The 23,150-nt window shown below is 35.4% G+C and overlaps 1 protein-coding gene across 1 annotated transcript; it reads left to right on the plus strand.

Moving 5' to 3' along the window:
* Positions 1-592: 592 nt before the first annotated feature.
* On the plus strand, positions 593-22,638 carry LOC117916449 (pentatricopeptide repeat-containing protein At5g01110-like). The gene is given in 5 exon segments (XM_034832493.1): positions 593-1,398; positions 1,401-3,173; positions 3,972-4,019; positions 17,630-17,780; positions 22,308-22,638. Coding segments are annotated over 2 exon segments (2,238 nt in total). The 5' UTR covers positions 593-869; the 3' UTR covers positions 3,110-3,173; positions 3,972-4,019; positions 17,630-17,780; positions 22,308-22,638.
* Positions 22,639-23,150: the final 512 nt, after the last annotated feature.

Genomic DNA, 23,150 nt, shown 5'->3' on the forward strand with positions numbered 1-23,150 from the left:
AAAAAAATCTAATTTCTTCCTCAAAACCTCCATCAATATTTCAGATCTAATATCTTAGATCTATATTGTTAAAATTATTAACTTTTTGTTTCTTCAATCCGATTTTTAAATTATTTATTTATTTTTTGCATAAACTGACGTATTTTTGTTTTTTTGGCATTTAAAAAAAACTTACCTTTAATGGATTTCTTGCTAGATTCACAAAAAAAAAAAACAAGATTTGTGTAAATGATTTCAGATCATGACTTGAAGTGCTGAACCTTTTTCCTCTTTCCATTTTTTCTTCTACAACACCGATAAATATTAAGTAGGTTAAAGAAGACTCTTTTTTATTTATTATTGCTTTCACTTATTAAGGGTAGTCTTGACATTTAAACAAAATAAGGACTTTGGAAGAATTATCATCCCACCCTTTTTGGTCATATTTTTCTCTAGCCCACGTGATTTACCAATAAAAAAAATAAAAAATAAAAAGGGATAAAAAAGGGTGAAAAAAAAAAAAAAAAAAAAAAAAAAGACTATTCCTTTACTACGGGAATCGGAATCATTTCTGGGAGCCTGTGATTCGGGCAGTGGAAGCTGGAAACAACAGGGAAAAACGAGTCGCCTTAAAGCCAGTTTCACATACACTACAAAGCATCCCCCATTCCACACCAACCTGCGACGGTCATCTTCTCAAATGTCAACCCAACGGTTATTTTTTCAAAAATCAACTCTCAGAACCTTAACCCGTAAAACCTCGTCTCTCCTGTGATTCGGGCAGTGGAAGCTGGAAACAACAGTGAAAAACGAGTCGCCTTAAAGCCAGTTTCACATACACTACAAAGCATCCCCCATTCCACACCAACCTGCGACGGTCATCTTCTCAAATGTCAACCCAACGGTTATTTTTTCAAAAATCAACTCTCAGAACCTTAACCCGTAAACCCTCGTCTCTCCACACTAAAACCCTCCTCTCGTCTGCACCAAACCCTAATTCTAGCTATGGAATTCCACCACTCCAAACCCTAGAAACTTCCACCACACTAAACCCCTCTTCGGTCGAAGATCCAAATCAATCAACGTCTCTGTCAGATTCGTTTTTAACGGAAAAGGTTCTTTTGAATCTCAAGCAAGGTAAGCTCAATTCTCTGCGTAATTTGCTGTTTCGCTTGGACTCGGTGGTTGTTGTCGATGTCCTATACAAATGCCGTGAAAATTTGCAATTGGGTCAGAGGTTTATTGATTCAATTACATCGAATTGTCCAAATTTTAAGCATTCCCTGCAGTCTTTCAGTGCAATGATTCACATTTTGGTCCGCAGTAGGAGGCTGCCGGACGCGCAGGCTGTGATTCTTAGGATGGTGAGAAAGAGTGGTGTTTCAAGGGTTGAGATTGTTGAATCGTTGGTTTTGACTTATGCAATTGCGGTTCGAATCCCCTTGTTTTCGATTTGTTGGTCCGGACTTACGTGCAAGCTAGGAAGTTGAGAGAAGGGTGCGAAGCTTTTCGGGTTTTGAAAAGTAAAGGGTTGTGTGTTTCGATTAATGCTTGTAATAGTCTTCTAGGAGGGCTGGTTAAGGTTGGGTGGGTTGACTTGGCATGGGAAATTTATCAAGAAGTTGTTGGAAGTGGGGTACAAGTGAATGTTTATACTCTAAATATTATGATTAACGCATTATGTAAAAATCAAAAAATTGAAAATACTAAGTCATTTTTATCAGATATGGAAGAGAAAGGAGTTTTTCCGGATGTTGTGACTTATAATACACTAATTAATGGGTATTGTCGCCAAGGGCTTCTAGAAGAAGCTTTTGAGTTAATGGACTCAATGTCGGGTAAGGGTTTGAAACCTTGTGTCTTCACTTATAATGCTATTATAAATGGTTTATGTAAGAAGGGAAAATATTTGAGGGCAAAGGGAGTTTTGGATGAGATGTTGAAGATCGGAATGAGTCCTGATACTGCTACTTATAACATATTACTTGTTGAGTGTTGTAGAAATGATAATATGATGGATGCTGAAAGGATTTTTGACGAAATGCCGAGTCAAGGAGTAGTTCCTGATTTGGTTAGTTTTAGTGCCCTTATTGGGTTGTTGTCAAAGAATGGTTGTCTTGATCAGGCGTTAAAGTACTTCAGAGATATGAAGAATGCTGGCTTGGCACCAGATAATGTGATTTACACTATTCTTATTGGTGGATTCTGTAGAAATAGGGTTATGTCAGAGGCTTTAAAGGTTCGTGATGAAATGCTCGAGCAGGGTTGCATTTTAGACGTGGTGACATACAATACTATTTTGAATGGATTGTGCAAAGAGAAAATGCTATCTGAGGCAGATGAGCTTTTTACTGAGATGACTGAAAGAGGTGTCTTTCCTGATTTTTACACTTTCACAACACTTATTAATGGCTACTGTAAGGATGGGAATTTGAATAAAGCAGTAACCTTGTTTGAGATGATGATTCAAAGGAATCTAAAACCAGATGTTGTAACATATAACACTTTGATTGATGGGTTTTGCAAGGGCGGTGAGATGGAAAAGGTTAATGAACTATGGAATGATATGATTTCTAGGAGGATCTACCCTAATCATATTTCATATGGAATTTTAATTAATGGGTACTGCAATATGGGCTGTGTATCTGAGGCATTCAGGTTGTGGGATGAGATGGTGGAAAAAGGTTTTGAGGCTACCATCATCACTTGTAACACTATTGTAAAAGGATATTGTCGGGCAGGGAATGCAGTAAAGGCAGATGAATTCTTGAGCAATATGCTTTTGAAAGGAATTGTTCCTGATGGCATTACATATAACACTCTTATTAATGGATTTATAAAAGAAGAGAACATGGACAGAGCTTTTGCCTTGGTTAATAAAATGGAAAACAGTGGGCTGTTACCTGATGTCATTACATACAATGTCATTTTGAATGGGTTTTCCAGACAAGGTAGAATGCAAGAAGCTGAACTGATACTGTTGAAGATGATCGAGAGAGGTCTAAATCCCGATAGATCCACATACACATCATTAATAAATGGACATGTCACACAGAACAACTTGAAGGAGGCATTTCGAGTTCATGATGAGATGCTGCAAAGGGGCTTTGTGCCAGATGATAAATTCTGATTGCTCTGTTATTGCAGCCATCTTGACATTCTAAGTTCATTGCTCAGCATGCCACATACTTGAGGTAAAATATTCCATCTTTATGGTCTAAATTTTAATTTTAGCACAACGAGCTCCACCATTGAAATCTTATACTGTTTTGTTTATTTGATTTTTTTTTCCCCATAAGTGTTTGAACTTTGAACAACTTAACATTATAGAAGTGGGACATGCTATGTTGCATGGATTTGGGTGCCGGTGTCGAGTATAGGTATCTGTTTAGGTGTCTGATCTCTTACACTTGTAAATTTTAAAACATTGGGTTTGGCTAAAATAGATCTCAATAATGAGTATAAACACTTGGATATAACATAATAAAAGGAAGGAAAAGGAGAAATGAAATTTAATTAAATATCAATAAAGAACATATATATCTAATGATAGAACTTTTCTCTTTTATCCCTATATTTTCTCTTTTATTCTTAAATATTTTTACAAAAGTTCACTTCTGTTGAGCTTCTTTTTTTTTTTTTTTAATATAATTATCTACTAAGGAAGTTGAAAAAAAAAATTAGTTAATCAAATTCAAATAGCCAAATTTGAACCAAAGCAAAAGTATCCAATAAAGCTCCCATACTTGCACCCATAGTGTGTCATGTTGTGTAGACATGGGTGCCCTGGGTGAAGTTAAGGGATCTGGGTATTATAGGACATCCCTTGTTCTTTAAGTGCAGGTGACGAAGCATAGGACTTTTCTTCTAGGTAATCTTTATTATTATAGTTGAGGTAAAAACTTGTAAATGCAAGGCTTCTCTTCTAGGTAATCTTTATTCTTGTAATTGTTTGTAGTACTGGAGTTTGTAAATTAACAAATGTGCTACAGAATTTTGCAGGTGGGATTTAAATTATACTCACCATGCATGCTGCAATTGTAAGTGTGTAAACCCTATGATCTATGTTCAGCTCAAGAATTGAATATAAATGAACTAGAATTTTGGCATTTTTTTTCTTTTCATAATCCTTAGAGGTATGGCTTTGTTTTACCTTTTTTAGATTATATTGTTTGTAGTATTTATGCTATCTTAATCTTATTCAAATTTTTTATTTGCTTGCTTACTAGAACTTCAAACAACTGCTTCTAAAGGCTTTTAGTTAGAACATTTGCTAGTTATTTTTCTGTAGGAATATATGACGTACAAACCGGATCTCCCTCAAGTTTTTCCTTAATGAAATGACAATCTATTTCAACATGCCTAGTTCTATCATGTTCAATTGGATTGTGGGCTATGCTAATTGTTGATTTATTGTCATTGTATAATTTCATAGGTTTTTCATAAGGTACCTTCAATTCTTCTAATATCCTTTTCAACCAAATGAGTTTACAAATTTCATGAACAACAACCCGAAACTCAACTTCTACACTACTTTGAAATAGGAAAAATAAAAAAATATATATATACTGATATAAGGGAGAGTGTTAGAGAGCATGCACGATGTACATTATGGGCCTAAATCCTAACAACTTAAACTTTTAGGAAAATTGGTTATCAACATATAGAAAAATGAATGAAATATATAAATATAGATAATTGTTGCAACTTTAAAGAATGGGATAAGATTTAATAGTTCTTATTACAAATGCTGAATATTTATTTCTTAATTGAATTTATTTCATCTTTGTCTATAAACTTTTCTAGACCAATTTTTAATAATGCATTTATTGTCTTCATTATCTCCTTCTCCTATCACTATCATTTGGAGTTCTTCTAGACATTCTTTTATCCTATTGAGTGTCTAAGTCTTCAATATTAAATCGAGAATCTAATGTTATGTTGTCTTCTTCAAATACTATGGCTAGCTTTTCTACTTTTTTATTTTCTAATCTATAGGCTTAGAATTACTAAAACTTATGATAGATCTTCCTTTACTGTTATTATATATATTGCTTTCTTTTGTTTTATTTACATGCAAATTTAAGTCAGGAAGTTCTCATCTTTATGTTTTGCCTCAATCATCTCTACATGTTTTGTATTAAAGCATTTTATTAATTCATTAAGCTGAATTTTGAATTATCATTCATTTCATTACCTATGATATTAATTCATATTTGAATATGCTTACTAATTTTTTTGCTTTTCATAGTAAAATTTGAAATATGACTTAATATGGATCCCTTTGTGTCTAAGTTGATTTTGATAGATGCAATCTGTGCTTAGTCATGATTATTCTATTTATCATCATATATAAGTAGTTTGGGATTGCATGCATATTTTTTACTTATGTTAACAAGATTTGAAAATCTGTTTTCTTAATATAGATTTATAGCTTTTACTCTATTTTATCCTTATTCTATATATGTTGAATGCCATCTTCTAACAAATGTTTTGTGCAAATTATCACCTTTAGTTTTGGGAAAATGATTTTAAGGAGATTACAATTTAATTAATTATGAACTTTATTGATGGATTAAGATGCTTATTAAAAAAAATGATGGATTAGGATGAGGAAAAGGCCATTCTTTGCATTTAAAAAAGATGTATTTTCTCTTTACTTCTTACTGCAGTTTTTCTACAAGGAATTTTGATAATTTAATTTTGTGATTTCTTTGTCAAGATTTTTGTTTTGTATTACTTCATTTTTGAATCAAAAGTTGAATTATCCTAGTGTTTTATTTAATTTGGTCCTGTAAGATGGACTAAGTGTACTAAATCATATAGCATCATATTCTCTTTCTTTAACCTTTTTAAGGTTTCTATGTGATGTATAGATTTATTACTCATACCAATAATTTTCTTTTTTCTATTCTTTTGTTTGCATTAATAGGTTGTCTTGTACAAACTTTATTTTATCAACTTCTATCAAACATTGTATTGCTATTTTTATTTCTTTAAGCTTATTATGTTTTAGACTCTAAGTTCCTTTTTATGTAGAAGGTTTCTTAGTTGTGTATTGCATTGTTTTAGTTTTTAAGTTTTCATATAATCTAACTTGCTCACAATATTTTTAATTTTATTGTTTTGGAAATGTTCAAAAATGTCAAGAATTCTTTTTATACCTATAAAATTTTATTGTGAAATTACACTTATCTTGCTTTTTTTTGCAATTTTTTTTTTTTAATTCTACTTTGATCAACTATCTCAAAATCTAAATACTCTAATCTTTTAATTTTTGTTAGCATAAAAATTATCCACATAATGAGATCATTTTTTTTAGCAATTATAACTTTCTACTTCTTATAAGTCTATATATTTATCTTATAATGTTTTGTTATAACGAAGGATGAAAGTGTTAATATCGATGAAAATGTCAGTGGTTTGATTTTATGGAAATATTGATGAAAATATTGACATTAATATCAATATCGGTAAAAATGAAAGAAATCACAAAAATTGACCTCAAAACATGAAAATCTTGAATTAAACTTTAAGAAATAATAAAACAAATAATGTACAAATTAAATTAGTTTTTTAATTAAATAAGATAAATTATTGTTATTAGTCCACAATATAATGTGGGCTGATAACAAATGTGTTTGAAAGTGAATATCAAATACTAATTTGGAGAGAATTTTTTTCCATTGAATTTCAACATTTGAAAATACATTACATTTACCACCCAAATAATGATCTCTATAATTTGAAATTACTTGATGACGATGCGAGTTGATGATTGAACTCTCTTTAGGCAAACTCGACATTAACTCTCATATTGGGGGCGAGGTTAAGAAGAGCTTGCAGCTTGGGTCTGCTTTGATGCCGATGCGGATGTCTCGCCATCCCTTCTCTTACCCCTAAACATTTTTTTTTTGATGAGTGAGAGTAATGTATTATGAAAAAGATGCTAAAATAACGACTTAAGATGTACAAGAAAAGGGAGACTCACCCCCTTACAGCCGAAACAAAAACTGACTAGACAAGATGTACAAAAAACAACCTCTCCCTCATTGGGACCCTACCCAATCAATGAAATCAATTAACGTCGAAGGACCATCTTTTACCCCTAAACATGCTCAACTTGAGTGCCATTGCTGAAAATAAAAGAAGGAAGAAAAAAGTTAAGATGATAGAATAAAGAATGAGAGAAAAGCATAAATAAGATAGTAATATGAAGAAAACAAATAAAGAACTTCACTAATGAAGAAAAGCAAAACAAAGGTTGAAAGAAAATTCTTGGAGGCATATTATCAAATACATAGGATGCAAAGAAAACTTCACCTTCAAAGAAGTGGGATAGTGTGTGCAAAACATCTCCAATAATCCACATTCCATCAAGGATGCAATATGTAATGAAAGGAAAACTAAAGAAGAGAAGTTAATACATGTGGGCATTTTATCAAACACTTGGTGGGCATACATCGCTTCACTTCTAAATGAGTATGGTGATGAGTGAAACATATTCTCAACACTTTATTACTCTCAAAGATGCAATGTGCAAGGAGGATAGAAACCATTAAAGAAAACAAATTCATGTAGGCAATTGATCAAACATGTGATGGACATGACAAGCATTACCTCTAAATGAGGCAAGGGTTGAGTTCACAATGCTCCTAATACACATAAAAATAGCTCAAAAACATGATAGGATGCATAAATAATAAAAAACTAACTAGATCTTAGAAGAAAAAAAAAATGAACTTACCTTACTTGGCAACTTGGAAAGAAAATGGACGAATGTGTTTGTAGAAAGAGAAAAAGGTTGGAACGGTTGAAGTGAATGTGAATAGGATGTGCAGTGGATTTTATAGTGAGAGAGGGTGAGCCTCACTTGAATTGGAAGAAGGGTTCTTTTTAAATTAAAAACATGGACCTATTTCAAATTTAAATCTTGGCTCTTTTGTAAATGAGAGCATAGTGTCATGGGCTTAGAGTTCCAACATAGTGGCACGACCCATGCGGCGACCCTATGGGCAAGAATCAAAGGGGCTTAGCCTGCATGCCATGTATTTCAATGCCACTATGCTGACTGGTTTCGTCCTGCCATGGACTCATCAGGGGAATGGCTCTAGCTCCCAACCAGTTTGTGTAGGAGATGACCAAACTCCTCTTCATTGTCAAGTCCTTGACAAGCAACAAGCGCTCCAAACTTAACCGGGTCAACCTGCCTAAACTTTGAAGAAACATCCAACATCACATACACATCATTTCCCTAAAGCAATTCCCATTACATTAAGCTCAAACCAGTTAACATACTAATCTTGATCAGCACCTCCGCTACGGTCACGGATACCAAACAAACAGTCTATGACAATAAGCCTCATTTTAAAAGTGAAGATTGGGCATCTTTGTAAAGCATGGAAGTGGGCCTAAGAAGAAGCGTGGGGTTAGGCCTTAGAAGAAGCCCAAAATCTCAAAGTGTGTCGAAAGTGGCGACACCATAGGGTTGGCGCTATTGTGGCACCAATGTCTACCAAGAACGTCCCAATGTGTCCAAATGGTGGCACCACAAGGTTGGCACCAATGTGGTGACAATTTCTACCTAGAACATCCTCAAGCAATAGTTAGATGGCGACAACTAGTAGGTGGTGCCAATGCGGCGCCAATTGTCACCAAGAGCTCCTCCAAGCTGTAGTTAAGCTTTTTTTTCTTTTTGGCTTAGGGACCACCTACCTTGGGGTGTTAATTGAGCTTTAGGACCTGCAAAAATGAATGGTTCAAGCCTTTCTAACTATGATATTAATTAATAAAAAAGAAAACAATTCCAATTGAAAGGTTATTTCCAACAAGCAACCAAGAGGTAATTGCATCAACACCATGAAGAGGAACAAAGCTCTATCATCTTCTTGGTAACATTGCTGGTTCGGAGAAAAACAGTAATGGAGGAAGATTGCTGGATTTGGTAAGATTGTTACATCTAAGCAATGGAGGAAAATGTTGGTTTGGGTACTCTTGGAGTTTCTTGTTGGTTTGGAGCTGAGTCGAAAACCTTTGAAATCTTGCCGGAGATAGTAAAAGGTAAGAAGGTAGAGAAGATTGTGGAAAAGGGCCAAGGGTTTTCCTCTTGGATTAGGTTCGGAAAGAGGGGTCTTGTTGGGCTTCTGAAAGGGGGTGGAAGATTGTTGTAATGAGAAGTTTTTTGGATCTTTTAGAAGGGTGTGGAATGGCGTAACAATAATGTTGGGAGATTCCTGCTTTGCTTAGCTTTGAGTGCAAAGGAGAAAAAATTCTCCTTGGTTTTTCCAAAGGGCAAAGAGTTCCTAGGGGGTGGAACATCCAAGCTTAAGAGTATCAGAATTGCTCCTGAGACAAGGCCTTTGAAGGCTTCTAAGGAGTTTATCAGGTTTCGAGAGGAAAAAGAAAAAAATGAAGGAGACATTCTTTTAAACTTGGCTTCTTTTGCAAAGGTGTTGAACAGAGGTAAGGGGGAGGTAGGCGAGGTAGTGTGGATTGAGAGTGAGACAAAAGAGGTTTTGAGCAACTTAGGGTCTCTCAAGAAGTGTCTGGTAGGGAGATGGGATGCTCCTTCGAGTTGTTTGTTGGTTTTAGAATCATAGTATTCTTAGGCTCGACATGTTTGGGGATTGAAAGAGGAGTTAAAATCTGTGTTTGTTAGGAGAATCATTTATTTTATTCAAGTATAAAGTATTGTTCGAAGCTGAAAGGGTCTTGCTTTTAGGGCCTATTTTGGTTGAGGGAAGACAAAGGTAGTTGGAGTGGTGGAGGCTAGAGGATGGTTGTTTCAAGGACGATGCTAGCGTTAATGAAGTGTGGGTGAGGGTATTGGGATTACCAGTGCATCTGTGGGGAAAAGCTTTATTCAAGAGATTGGGTGATGCCTGTAAAGGGTTCTTTGTAGTGGACTTGGATATAAAGGAGAGGTGTCTTTTGAAATGGGCTAGATTACGAGTTAAATATAGTAGGAGAAAGACCCCGAGTAGTTGTTTGTGATGGACGAAGAAGTCGTTTTTGCCATTTATTTATGGTGGAGGTATCGCCATGGTTGTTGAGGTGGTTTCCAAGGGGATTTGCAATTTTGTTGAAGTTAGGGGTGAAAGGGAGGGAAGTGCACGTGCGACGCGGAGTGTCGAGCGGGAAGGAAGGAAACTTGTTGGAGAGGTGCTGCAGGTGTCGGGTGCTGAGCTTGGCCTTTCTGTGCACGTTTCAAACAAGGTCAAAAGCCTTGTGAGTGGGCTTCTTGGGCCCCCTAGTTGGCTAGCGGGTCCCTAGCATCCAAAAAGAGTAGTAAGCGAAGGGGGCCTGATGTAGGACAACCCTAGGATGGTTGCCTACACTCAAGGGTAGGTGGGCTAGGGTTTTATTTTTAGGGTGTAAGGAGAGGAACAAGGAATAAACTTTATGGTAGAGAAAATTATAAGATAAGAAATAGAGAGAAAGAAGAAACAATGAAGAAAAGATGGAAAACCTTAGAGTCTCACTAAGGCCTTCTAGGAGTCTCACCTAGAAGAAAATCAATGGAGTCTCACCATTGAGGGTTGCAACCTTGCAATGAAAGAAAGTATAATATTATTCATCAAAATTCATTCCTTTGATTTACATTGATTAGCCTATTTATAGGCTTCTCTAAGAAATCCAAAGTCTACTAGGACTCTAATAACCTATTCTACTAGGACTCTAATAACGTATCATGACTCAAATTCTAATTATATTATAACTCAACTAGCTAATCCTAATTGGACTCCAACAAATACCAATCCCTATTCAATTGTAATTAATATTAATCCTACTTAAAGTTTACTTAGGTCTTTCCTTTCTTCCTTGAATAAACTTTAAAAGACTTTCCCCCATCAATTCTCCCCGGCTTGAAAGAACTCGGCTCCGACGAGTTAGATGCTTGATACAATTCATAGAGATCGGGGTTAATCTTCTGAAAATCCGTTGTCGTAATCCATGTATTCTCAGAATGTGGTTTGCCTCGCCATTTCACCAAAAATTTTTGGTATCCACCTTGTCGAGTAGACACAAGTTGATCATCAAGAACATACTCGATCTCAGGACGTGGGCTAAGAGTAGTGGTAATTGAAGATCCAACTCCACTTACATCGTTGTGATGGCCATGGTAGATATACAAATCTTCCACATTAAATATTGGACTAAAATGCAAGTTTGAAGGGAGCTCTAACAAATAAGCATTCTCACCCAACCGCTTTAGTACCCAAAATGGACCCGCTTTCTTAGCTTGAAGCTTTTGATATGTGTTCAGATGAAATCTTTCTGGTCGTAAACGAACCATCACTAGATCACCTTCTTGAAACTGAATATATCTTCGATGTGCATCTGCTGCCTCTTTATTGCTGATTTTGATTTTTTCTCGTACCTTTTCATGTATATCTCGTATATGACGTGCAAATGCATCACCATCTTGGCTGGTGCGGACAGAAGTAGGTAATGGTATAAGATCAACAGGTTGCTTAGGTTTCAACCCATATGCCACTTCAAAAGGTGAGTACCCAGTAGTACGATTAGTGGAACTATTGAAAGCAAATTCGGCTTGTGGTAAGACATTATCCCAATTTCTCAACTGATCTCTCACAATGCATCTCAAAAGATTGCCAAGACTGCGATTGACAACTTCTGTTTGTCCATCAGTTTGAGGATGAAAAGAACTTGAAAATTTTAATTGAGTACCTAGCTTGGCCCACAAGGTTTTCCAAAAATAGCTCATAAACTTGACATCGCGATCAGAAACAATGGATTGTGGTAATTCATGCAATCGAACTACTTCTTTAAAGAATAAGGCAGCAACATCAGAAGCATCTGAAGCCTTCTTACATGGGATAAAATGTGCCATTTTGGAAAATCTATCAACCACAACAAATATAGAATCAAAGCCCCGTTGTGTCCTTGGTAATCCAAGTACAAAATCCATGCTCAAGTCTTCCCAAGGTTTGGAAGGAACTGGTAATGGCGTATATAACCCTGTATTTTGCTTTGAACCTTTTCCTACTTGACATGCTCGACATTGTTTGATAACCTTCCAAACATCCTTCTTTAAACTAGGCCAAAAGAAGCGATCTTCCACCAAAGCAATGGTCTTATCTCGTCCAAAATGTCCACCCATTCCGCCTCCATGAAGTTCCCATATGACATGATCACGTAGAGAAGTCCTTGGTAAGCATAAACGATTTTTATAAAACAAGTACCCTTCTAAAATCTGGAAATCAATACATGTTGCTTTTGAACCACTCAAAAGAGAGGAATAAACATCTCCAAAATCAGCATCATTGTCATAGCAATGCTTTAATTCTTCAAATCCAATTGTAGTGGTTGACATGTTTACTAAGAGAAGGGCCTTCCTACTAAGGGCATCAGCTACTTTATTTTCAATTCCTGCACAATGCTTTAAATTAAAGGTAAATAGTTGAAGAAAACTACTCCATTTTGCATGTCGAGAGTTAAGCTTCTTTTGAGAATTAAGATATCGCAAGGCTTCATGATCTGAATACAAAACAAATTCCTTGTAACTGAGATAATGTTGCCAATGCCTAATTGCTTGCACCACCGCATAGAATTCAAGATCATATGTGGAGTATTTTTTCTTTGCCCTATTGAGCTTCTCACTAAAGAAAGCCACAGGATGTCCCTCTTGGCTAAGGACTGCTCCAATTCCCAGATGGGAAGCATCATAGGCCACCTCAAATACTTTCTCAAAGTCTGGTAGGCGTAGGATAGGAGGGTTCACCATCTTGGATTTGATTTCTTCAAATGCCTTGTTGGCTGCCTTGGTCCAAATAAAAAAACCAGGTTTCATGCATTCAGTAATTGGGGCCATAATAGAACTGAAATTTCGAATAAATCGTCGATAGAATGTAGCCATTCCATGGAAGCTTCGCACCTCATGGATATTTGTTGGTACTGGCCAATCAACAATAGCTTTGATCTTCTCCGGATCTGTTTCAACACCCTTAGAAGACACAACAAAGCCAAGAAATACAACACTAGGGCTCATGAAAGTACATTTTTTCAAATTAATGTAAAACTTTTCAACCCTAAGAGTGCGCATTACTTGCTTCAAGTGTTCCTCATGATCTTCACAAGATCGACTATAGATAAGAATATCATCAAAATAGACAACAACAAACCGTCCAATAAAAGGTTTTAATACCTGCGTCATAATCCGCATGAAGGTACTTGGATCATTGGTTAGTCCAAACGACATGACTAACCACTCATACAATCCATCCTTAGTTTTGAAAGATGTCTTCCATTCATCCTCTGGTCTAATACGTATTTGATGATATCCACTTCTTAGATCAATCTTTGAGAAGATTACTGATCCAACCATCATATCTAGCATGTCATCAAGTCTTGGAATTGGAAATCGATACTTGATTGTGATTTTGTTGATTGCATGACTATCCACACACATCCGCCATGATCCATACTTCTTTGGTGTTAGTAGGACAGGAACTCCACAAGGACTTAGGCTTTCACGAATAAAGCCTTTAGTAAGTAATTCATCAACTTGCCTTTTCAATTCAGCATGCTCTGTTGGATTCATTCTGTAGGCTGGTAAATTTGGTAATGATGCACCAGGAATCAAATCAATGGCATGTTGTATGTCACGCATAGGAGGGAGTTCATTAGGTAACTCTACAGGCCACAAGTCAGAAAAGTCATCAAGGATTTTACGTGCGTTTGCTGGATATTCCTTGTCTTGTTCTTTAAATTCTTCCACTTTCCGAGCCATTAAAGCAAAAATAACTTTAGTTTCCTTGCTCTCATTTTCAAATTGACACATAGTAAGTACCTTTTTGGTTGTGCATTCTCATCTGACTTCTTAATTGGAGGGACTTCTTTCATTGGACGAAGGATTTTCTTACGTCCGTTGTGTATGAGAGCATATGTATTTTCATAGTCGTCATGTTGAACTTTTCTATCAAAGAGCCAAGGTCTTCCAAGTATAATATGACTTACTTTAATGGGTAAGACCTCACACCATACAGACTCTTCAAAGTTCTTACCAAAAAGGAATGTTACTAAACAACGAAAACTTACCGGGATAGAGGTGTCATTAACCCATGCTACTCTGAATGGATTTGGATGTCTCTCTGTTTTAAGGTTTAGCTTCTCAACAAGTTCTTGTGAAGCTATGTTCAAACTGCTACCTCCATCAATGATCATGGTGCATAATCTCCCTTGGCAAGAAATACGTGTTTGGAAAATGCTAGTACGTCGCCAATCTTCTTCTCCTTTTACTTTTGGAACGGTTAATAAAGGTCGTACTACAAGACTATGTCCTTCCGTCATACCATCATAGTAGTCAAATTCTTCACTAACTTCATCTTCATTGTAGGTCTCTTCTTCCTTTGGGTAACTTTCCAATTCAGATTCTGGTTCTTCAACACAAAAGTGTAAACTTTTGGTTGGGCATACAACAGCATAATGACCATGCCCACCACACTTAAAGCATAAAGGAGTCACGTCTACTTTTCTATCTCCATTACTCATTGAATTTTGCCCCTTATTACCATTCTTATAAGCCACATTCGAAGTTTGTTGAGTGTTGCCCCCACCATTCACATGATTAGGAGTTCTGAAGTTTGATGTGCTTAAAGGTTTGCTTGCTGTCCTGTTGGAGAAAGTGCTCCCAATTTGTGAACTTGGACGCCTGGAAACCCGGAATTTGAGGTCTTCTTCTATTTTGAGGGCTAGTTGATAAACGTCATCTACGGTATAAGTGTCTGCAGCTATCATCTCAAGTTGAATCTCCATTCGAAGTCCAGCTTTGTAGCGGGCTGCAATTTGAGCATCACTTTCCCGCACTTGATTTCGAATGCTCAATTCATGGAATTCTTCTGTATATTCTTCAACGGACTTGGGACCTTGTTTAAGGGAAAACAATTTTGTATACATAAGTTGTTCATAATCAGTTGAGAGAAAGTGCTCCTTCATCTTCAACTTCATCTCGTCCCATGTGTCAATAGGCAGTTGGCCAGTTCTATGAGCTTGATTCTCAATATTATGCCACCATAGACGTGCTGCTCCTTTCAACTTTGCCTTCACAAAACGAACTTTTCTATTTTCGGGCATTGCATACCAATCAAAGTAATCTTCCATTGACATAATCCAATCAAGAAAAGCTGTTGGATTTAGTTTTCCATAAAATTCAGCAACTTCAAGACGTACCTTTTTTGTCACATCATCATCTAGCTCATAAAGTTTGGCCCTTCTTTGATTCCCCATCATAAAATTGTCTTGTTCTTCGCGTGATCGATTTGGCGATTGTCTAAATTGATGACTTGCGATCTCCTCTTCAATTGGTCGTTTTTCTTGGCTCTTTTCTAATAACTTCATGATCTCATCAAGTTTGCTATTTAGTTGTATTATAGCATCTTGATGGGATTGTTGTGTGGTTGAAATTTCCTCCAAGCGTATTGTAGCGGCATCTTGATTGCTAGAAGTTTTTTTGGAACTCATGCTTGCATAAGTTGCTCCGCTCCTTAATTGCATATGCCTTCAAGCCAAGAATTTTGGCTCTGATACCAAAATTGATGTAGGACAACCCTAGGATGGTTGCCTACACTCAAGGGTAGGTGGGCTAGGGTTTTATTTTTAGGGTGTAAGGAGAAGAACAAGGAATAAACTTTATGATAGAGAAAATTATAAGATAAGAAATAGAGAGAAAGAAGAAACAATGAAGAAAAGATGGAAAACCTTAGAGTCTCACTAAGGCCTTCTAGGAGTCTCACCTAGAAGAAAATCAATGGAGTCTCACCATTGAGGGTTGCAACCTTGCAATGAAAGAAAGTATAATATTATTCATCAAAATTCATTCCTTTGATTTACATTGATTAACCTATTTATAGGCTTCTCTAAGAAATCCAAAGTCTACTAGGACTCTAATAACCTATTCTACTAGGGACTCTAATAACCTATCATGACTCAAATTCTAATTATATTATAACTCAACTAGCTAATCCTAATTGGACTCCAACAAATACCAATCCCTATTCAATTCTAATTAATATTAATCCTACTTAAAGTTTACTTAGGTCTTCCCTTTCTTCCTTGAATAAACTTTAAAAGGCTTTCCCCCATCAGGGCCCTAATGTCTTCTTGGGCCTACACATTACAGGTGGATTTGGCTCTTCTAGAGGTTGCCTTGATGGGTCGTGTTTTTTAAGCTTACTAGTGGGCTGGCCCAACGATTTGTCTTCCACCCCTTTGGAGAGTGTGGGTAAGAAATCCCAAGTGGGTTCTTTGAGTTATTCTAGAGGTGTGGGTCTTGCTAACCCTTTGGAGTTCTTCTTTGATCCCCTTCTAAAAGCGACAACTCAAGGTCTGGAGGTGTAGGTTTCGAGAGTTGACAAAGCCCTAATGGAAGAAGCTACTAGTTTCGAAGGAAGGCCTTCATCATTCCCTTCTTCTCCTTTTCACTCTTTAGTTGGTTCGCCCATCTATGGCAACAAAACTACTTGTCATTGGTTGAGCCCTCCTTGTGTTCGGGTTCTAAACCTCTAAGGTTGTTCTAAGATGGAAGGTTGCTAAACCTAACGGGAAGTGCAAAAAAGGCTCCTTTGGGGAGGGATTTGGTGGTTACGGCTGAGTATGTGGAGGATTTTAGGGTCTTAAAGGCTAATAGAGATTCGGTGGAGGAGGAGGTATTTTCTGAAATCCTTCCTTGTAAGTTTGCCAAGTTCAGTAGCTTTTTGGGGATGCTAATGGCGGGATTCAAGAAGGAAATTACCTCCCTCCTAAGGAAATGGAAGCTAGAAAAAAGGCATGGATTAAAGATCTTAGGGAAAAAGAGTATAACGTACTTGCCATCCCGTTGAGAGGGAAATTTGTAAATTGTAATGCTTAGTTAATTACAATAACTCTCCTCTCTCTGTCAAGGGAAGAGGAAAGAGTAATGGGGTTTGATCTCTCTTGTTGTGAGGATGCTTATTCTTTTTGCAGTTGTGCTTCTGGGTTGTAGTGAAGTGATCAAGGGTGTTTTCGCTTCTTTAATGGTTTTTAGGGTGTAGTGGTTTGTTTGTTGTGGGATGGTTGGTTTTTGCATTTCTTTTCTCTCTTGCTTGCCTGTTGGCCTCTATTGTATACTTCTTGCATCACGTTGGCTTTTAATATATTATCTCTATTTACTTATCAAAAAAAAAAAAATCAATACCCTGAAGAGGATTCAGTTCAAACACAAAACCACACATGCAAAACACCTAAATGAAACAACTAGACTAACTACCTAAAGGAAACCACTAGAGTAAACAACCAAAGATGTCCTTATGATCAAACATCAGTGCTCCCATTGCTATAAGAGCACATTCGTATACACATGCACTTCTTACTCTTAACTAGTCTTCCTCTCCTTGGGTTATAGATTTTGGCGCTTCTTGTTACATGATTAGAGAGTTATTTCAATTTTCTCACTTAAATAAGGCTTGTAATATATCCTTGTCTTTCTTGCCAATGGATCTTCTTCTTCTGTCCTTGGTCAAGGGATGGTCCATTCCATTCCCTTGTCTCCTTTTAAACTTAATTTTGTTTTATATGTACCTAAATTTCCTATTAATTTATTATCCGTTAGTTAGCTTACCAAACAATTTAACTATGCCCTTATCTTTTTCCTTCTCGTTGTGTTTTTCAGGATCTCCACACAAAGAGGATGGTTGGTGAAGGACTTGAGTGAGATGGGCTTTATTATCTCAATATTCAATCTATAGTCCATTCTCATATAGAAAGATGTCAAATGTTATTGTTTTCTCTTCACCTGTTACTCCTCTCCAATGGCATTACAGGTTGGGTCATGCTTCTTTTGAGTGGCTACATTCCTTAGGATTGTCTCTAAAGTTGTTGAATAAGCCTAAGTGTGAGTTGTGTGAACTTGGCAAACATCATAGGTTATATTTTCTATCTAGGGTTAATAACAAGAGTCCAAGGCATTTTACAATGCTTCCTTTAAGCAATTACATTCCTTAGGATTGTCTCTAAAGTTGTCGAATAAGCCTGAGTGTGAGTCATGTGATCTTGACAAACATCATAGGTTATCTTTTCCATCTAGGATTAATAACAGGAGTCCAAGTCATTTTACTTTTAATTCATTCAAATGTTAGGGGTTTGTGTCACATCCCTAATGTTCAAGGGTTTAGGTGTTTTATTAGTTTTATTGATAATTGTTCTTGAGTCACTTGATTATTTTACTTAAAAAAGGTTTGAAGTACTTCATGTTTTTAAATTTTTATAAAGAAATGAAGACCAATTTGGTATTTTGATTGATATCCTTCAATCTAATAATGCCCTTGAATATAATGATTGTTTTTTTTTTCTTTTTTTGGTATTGAAAATGGAGTTGCCCACCAATTTTTATGTGTTTGTACAAGCAACAAAATGGAGTTGTTGAAAGGAAAAATCGTCACTTATTGGATGTTGTTTGTTCTATTATGTTTCATATGAGTCTCAAAATCTTATTGGGGGGTTGCTATTTTGACTATATGTTATTTGATAAATTGGTTACCCTTCTCTATGTTGCATCAAAAGACTCCATATTCTATGTTATTTTCTTATCATCCCTTATTTTCTCTCCTTCCTAGACTTTTTGGATGTGTTTGCTTTGTTCATAATTTTTCTCCACATAAAGACAAGCTTGATCCTTAATCCTTCAAATGTGTATTTTTAGGATATGCCAAAACTTAGGAACAATACAAATGTTTTGATCCCATGTCTCGTAAACACTTTATTAGTATTGATATAACATTCTTTAAAACTATTTATTTTCTTGACCATGGTTTACAGTTAGTGATTGTTTGGTAAAACTTAATACTTATTATTTAATGACTTAAGTTAACTTTAAGGTAAATTGTTCTTAAGTTGTTAACTTAAATTTTATTACATATTTTTTACTTTAAGTATTAAGGTTGTTTAGTAAAGTTTACTTCAAATATATTTTAAATCATTAAATTAACATATTTACCCTTCAGTAATTTTAACTAATCTTTACTTTCATTGATTTTAACTCATATTATTTTTGTTAATTTTAAGTAATAAATTTATTTATAAAACATTAATATTTAAAGTATTATATTGATACGAGATAATGATAAAATATTTATTATAAAAAATGAGTTATGGATGTGGAATCATAATTTTAAAATATACTCTCACTAATAGAGGCAAATGAGGTAAAAAAGATCTAAGATTAAGAGTAAGTTAACTATTTTGACTTAATACTTTAAGTTATTTTACTAAACATGCTTAATCTACTTAATGACTTAAAATTAAGTCATATTAAGTTATTAAGTTGATTTACTAAACACCCTCTTAGACAATGACTTATTTAAGTCTAAGTCTATTCCTCTTCCCGTTGTTATTGATACTTCTCTATCTAAGATTGACAAACCATTACAAGTGTATTAGCGAAAAAGATTAGCCAAAGACAATGAAGTACATCAAACTCAATCTCTACCTCCTTTGGACTCATTAGTGGATGATCCTATACCACAACCAATTTTCGTTGCCTCAATTCCCGATGAGTTGAACCTCTGTATTGCACGCAGGGAAGGTAAACTCAATTGTACTCACTATCCTCTTACTCATTATGTATCTTTTGATAACATTTCCCCCACTTTTTAGTATTTTGTTCGTATTTTGTCCTCTATTTTCATCCCTAAGTCTTATCAAGAAGTTCTAAATCATATTGCATAAAAGAAGGCCATGGAATAAGAGATGCATGCTCTCCTAAATAGAGGTACATGAGCACTCGTTGATTTGCCTTGAGGAAAGGATGTTTTAGGTTGTTGTTGGGTTTTTACCATTAAGTATCATCCATATGAGACTATAAAACGATTGAAGACTTAGTTGCTAAAGGCTATACTCAAACTTATAGGGTAGAAAATTTTGACACTTTCTCTCTTGTTGCTCATCTTAATTCATTGTGTATTCCAATTTCCTCAGCTATTAAGTTCGGTGGAGTCTACATCATTTAGATGTGAAGAATGCATTTTTATATGGTGATTTGAGTGAGAAAGTCTATATGGAGCAACTACCTAGGTTTGTTACTCAAGAGGAGTTAGGAGTTAAGAGTTTGCAAACTAAATAAGGCTATTTATGGATTAAAGCAATCTCCTCAAGCTTAGTTTGATAAATTGAGTACTATTCTTCTATCATTTGGTTTTTAAAAGATGTAATTTTGACCACTCGGTATTTGTTCTCAAAAGGGAAACTTGTGTAGTAGTACTCATTGTATATGTAGGTGATATTATTGTTTCTAGTAGTGATGTTGCAGGTATTAAAGAAGTGAAAGATGACTTTAAAAATACCTCTCGGACAAAGGATCTTAGGTTATTATGTTACTTTTTGGGCCTTGAAGTTCCACATGGTAGAGGTGAGATTGTTTTGTCTAAAAGGAAGTATGTATTGGAATTGCTTAATGAAATTGACATGTTAGGAGAAAAGCCAGTTGACACTCCTATGGAGCAAAATGTGAATCTTAATGGAGATGATAGCCTTGTGTTTTCAAATAAAAGCAGATATCGGAGTCTAGTGGGCAAGCTATTTGTTTGACAGTCGCCAGATATAATATTACTTTTCCGATCGGTACAATGAGTCAGTTCATGGTAGCACCCTAGAAGATTCATTGGGAAGTAGTGTGCAGAATCCTGAGGTATCTCAAAGGTACTATAGGTATGGGAGTACTCTACAGAAGGTCCAACTCTAGCCTTGATGTTGTGAGTTTTTTGGATGCAGACTAGGCAGGATCCTCAACTGACAAGAGGTCTCCTAGTGAGTATTGTGCCTTTTTTTTTTATGTAGTAATCTAGTTATTAGAGGATAAAAAAGAGAATGTAGTAGCTAGATCTAGTGAGAATACAAGGCTATGTGGCACATACAATGTGTAAGCTAATGTGGATTCAGAACCTATTACAAGAGCTTAGAGTTTATCTTGAAAAGCTTATTGCCAGTAACCCGATGTTTCATGAAAGAATCAAGCATATTAAAGTGGACCATCATTTTATTAGAGAAATTATGATGAGTAAGAAAGTGATAACTCCTTACATCCAAGTCTGAAGATCAGTTCGGTGATGTGTTTGCTGAAACTTTCGGGAGAAATCTTTTTTGTATTATATGTTCCAAGTTGGGTCTTAGTAGTATATATGTCTCAGTTTGAGGGGGAGTTTTAAAGAGTTATTAGTAGTTATTTGGTAAAGGGCAGTTTAGTCATTTTGTTGATTTTGTAAAAGTTCGTATGCATTCCTTGAGGGATAAGACACTCCTTTCTTTCTCTCACTCAACAATCCCAATAGCTGGCAAAGCATACCCGGGGTGATATTGAGCCTCAAATTCAAAACATCTGGTTCATTGCCAGAGGGCACTACCGCTAAGCTACATCTAAGGGACTTTATTTATTATAGAATTGAAGCATAAATCTTATGTCTTAATATATGACAGGCTTAAGGCAATATTTTATATCCAAAGTTGCTCAAACAATAGATTGATTGGTTTTATTTTTAAGTTTTGTAATAGTTGGTGCATGCATCATCCTAGGGTCACAAACCTGTGATTCTGCAATGCATAATTTCTTTTCATGTTTGTACTTTGATTATCTCTTCAAAATGAAAGTAATCTATTTCAAGAGATACAATCACAAAAACAAAACTATTTATGATTCTTATGTACAGATATGATTCATGTGAGCACAAGTGATTACAATCCTGTGATGCTGTTGCTAAAAATTTTCATTAGATATCAGCTATGATGCACACAACTCATTTGACAATGATACTCTATCTTGTTCTATATTTCTTGCTTGCATCTCTATGATACCGTATTTTCCAACGAATTACTTTGTTTTGGTTGGTCAAGCAAAATGGTTCTTTATTTGGCTTTATCCTATTTTACGGCTTAACTTTATTTTGGTTGAATAATAAGAATTATGGAATTGTCAATAGATGCTCCATGCAGACATGGACATAATTTTGAAAGATTAGGGACCACTTGAGTTTTAATACATCTAACATATAAATATATCACAAAAATTCTAACATATCTGAGCAGGTAGATGAGTTGTCTCTTTCCTTCGATAGACCATCTTGCTGTAAGGATCATGCCTTTTCAAATTTATAATTTAAATATTGTGTAGAACCTGAATTAGTATGTAAGGTGAAAATGTTTTAAGTATATTGCACTGCCCAAAAGTTGGAAAATGTATTTAAGTATTTATTTTGTCTGCAAATTTATGGAGTTCTTTGGTGAATTTAATTTTTTCATGTGAATTTTTCCCCACCCAGTTTAACTTGATCTTGTCTGAATATGATTTTTGTCATCTGCAGGCATTGTGGAATTTTAAATCCGTGTAGAGAACGGCATCAAGCATGGATTTTGATATCGCATCGTTGAAAGGTCTAACCATAACTGTTATGATCTGTGAAGCTGATTTAGACATTGTTCGTTATTCAATTCTCTGATAGGTCTGGAATTTTAAATCCGTGCAAGCATGGATTTTGATATTGCATCGTTGAAAGGTCTAACCATAACTGTTATGATCTGTGAAGCTGATTTAGACATTGTTCGTTATTCAATTCTCTGATAGGTCAAGTGCTTTCTTCTTTGCCATAAACAGTTTAGCTTGACCGATTCATGAGAATTATTTTGATTGGTTTAGTGCAATGTTCCATGTGAAAAACATGAGGAATTGTTTGGTTGTATGTATCTGATTAACTGAAACAAAAGAAAAATGAAAGGGAAAAAAAAACACATAATAACACAGAAAGCTGAGATTAGATAGAGATGGGTTGCTTCCATTTGGATTATCATAACAAAAATGTCCTTTGTCAGATCATCCTCCTCAGCATAATTGTCATTATCCTAACCTCTTAATGAAACTATGTGTAGCTCTCTTGCTAAGATGTATAATCAGGATGAACAAGTCCATTGGTGATAACAAAAACGGCGCCAACATAGATCCTAGGTTGTTAACTTACAGAAAAGATAAAATATAAGGTTAGAAGTCAACTCAAGAAAATGTCAATCTTTCCTTTCCCTTCTTATAAACAGTGATGTAACGATGAAATGGATTAGCCTTCAGAATAAGAATGCTTACTTTAAAACAATAGAGTACGCCTTGGAAGATGACGTGATTTATGTTTAATAAATCTGCAGGTGTAAGCTTAAAA

The sequence above is a fragment of the Vitis riparia genome, chromosome 6, assembly GCF_004353265.1.
Source record: "Vitis riparia cultivar Riparia Gloire de Montpellier isolate 1030 chromosome 6, EGFV_Vit.rip_1.0, whole genome shotgun sequence".
NCBI lineage: Eukaryota > Viridiplantae > Streptophyta > Magnoliopsida > Vitales > Vitaceae > Vitis > Vitis riparia.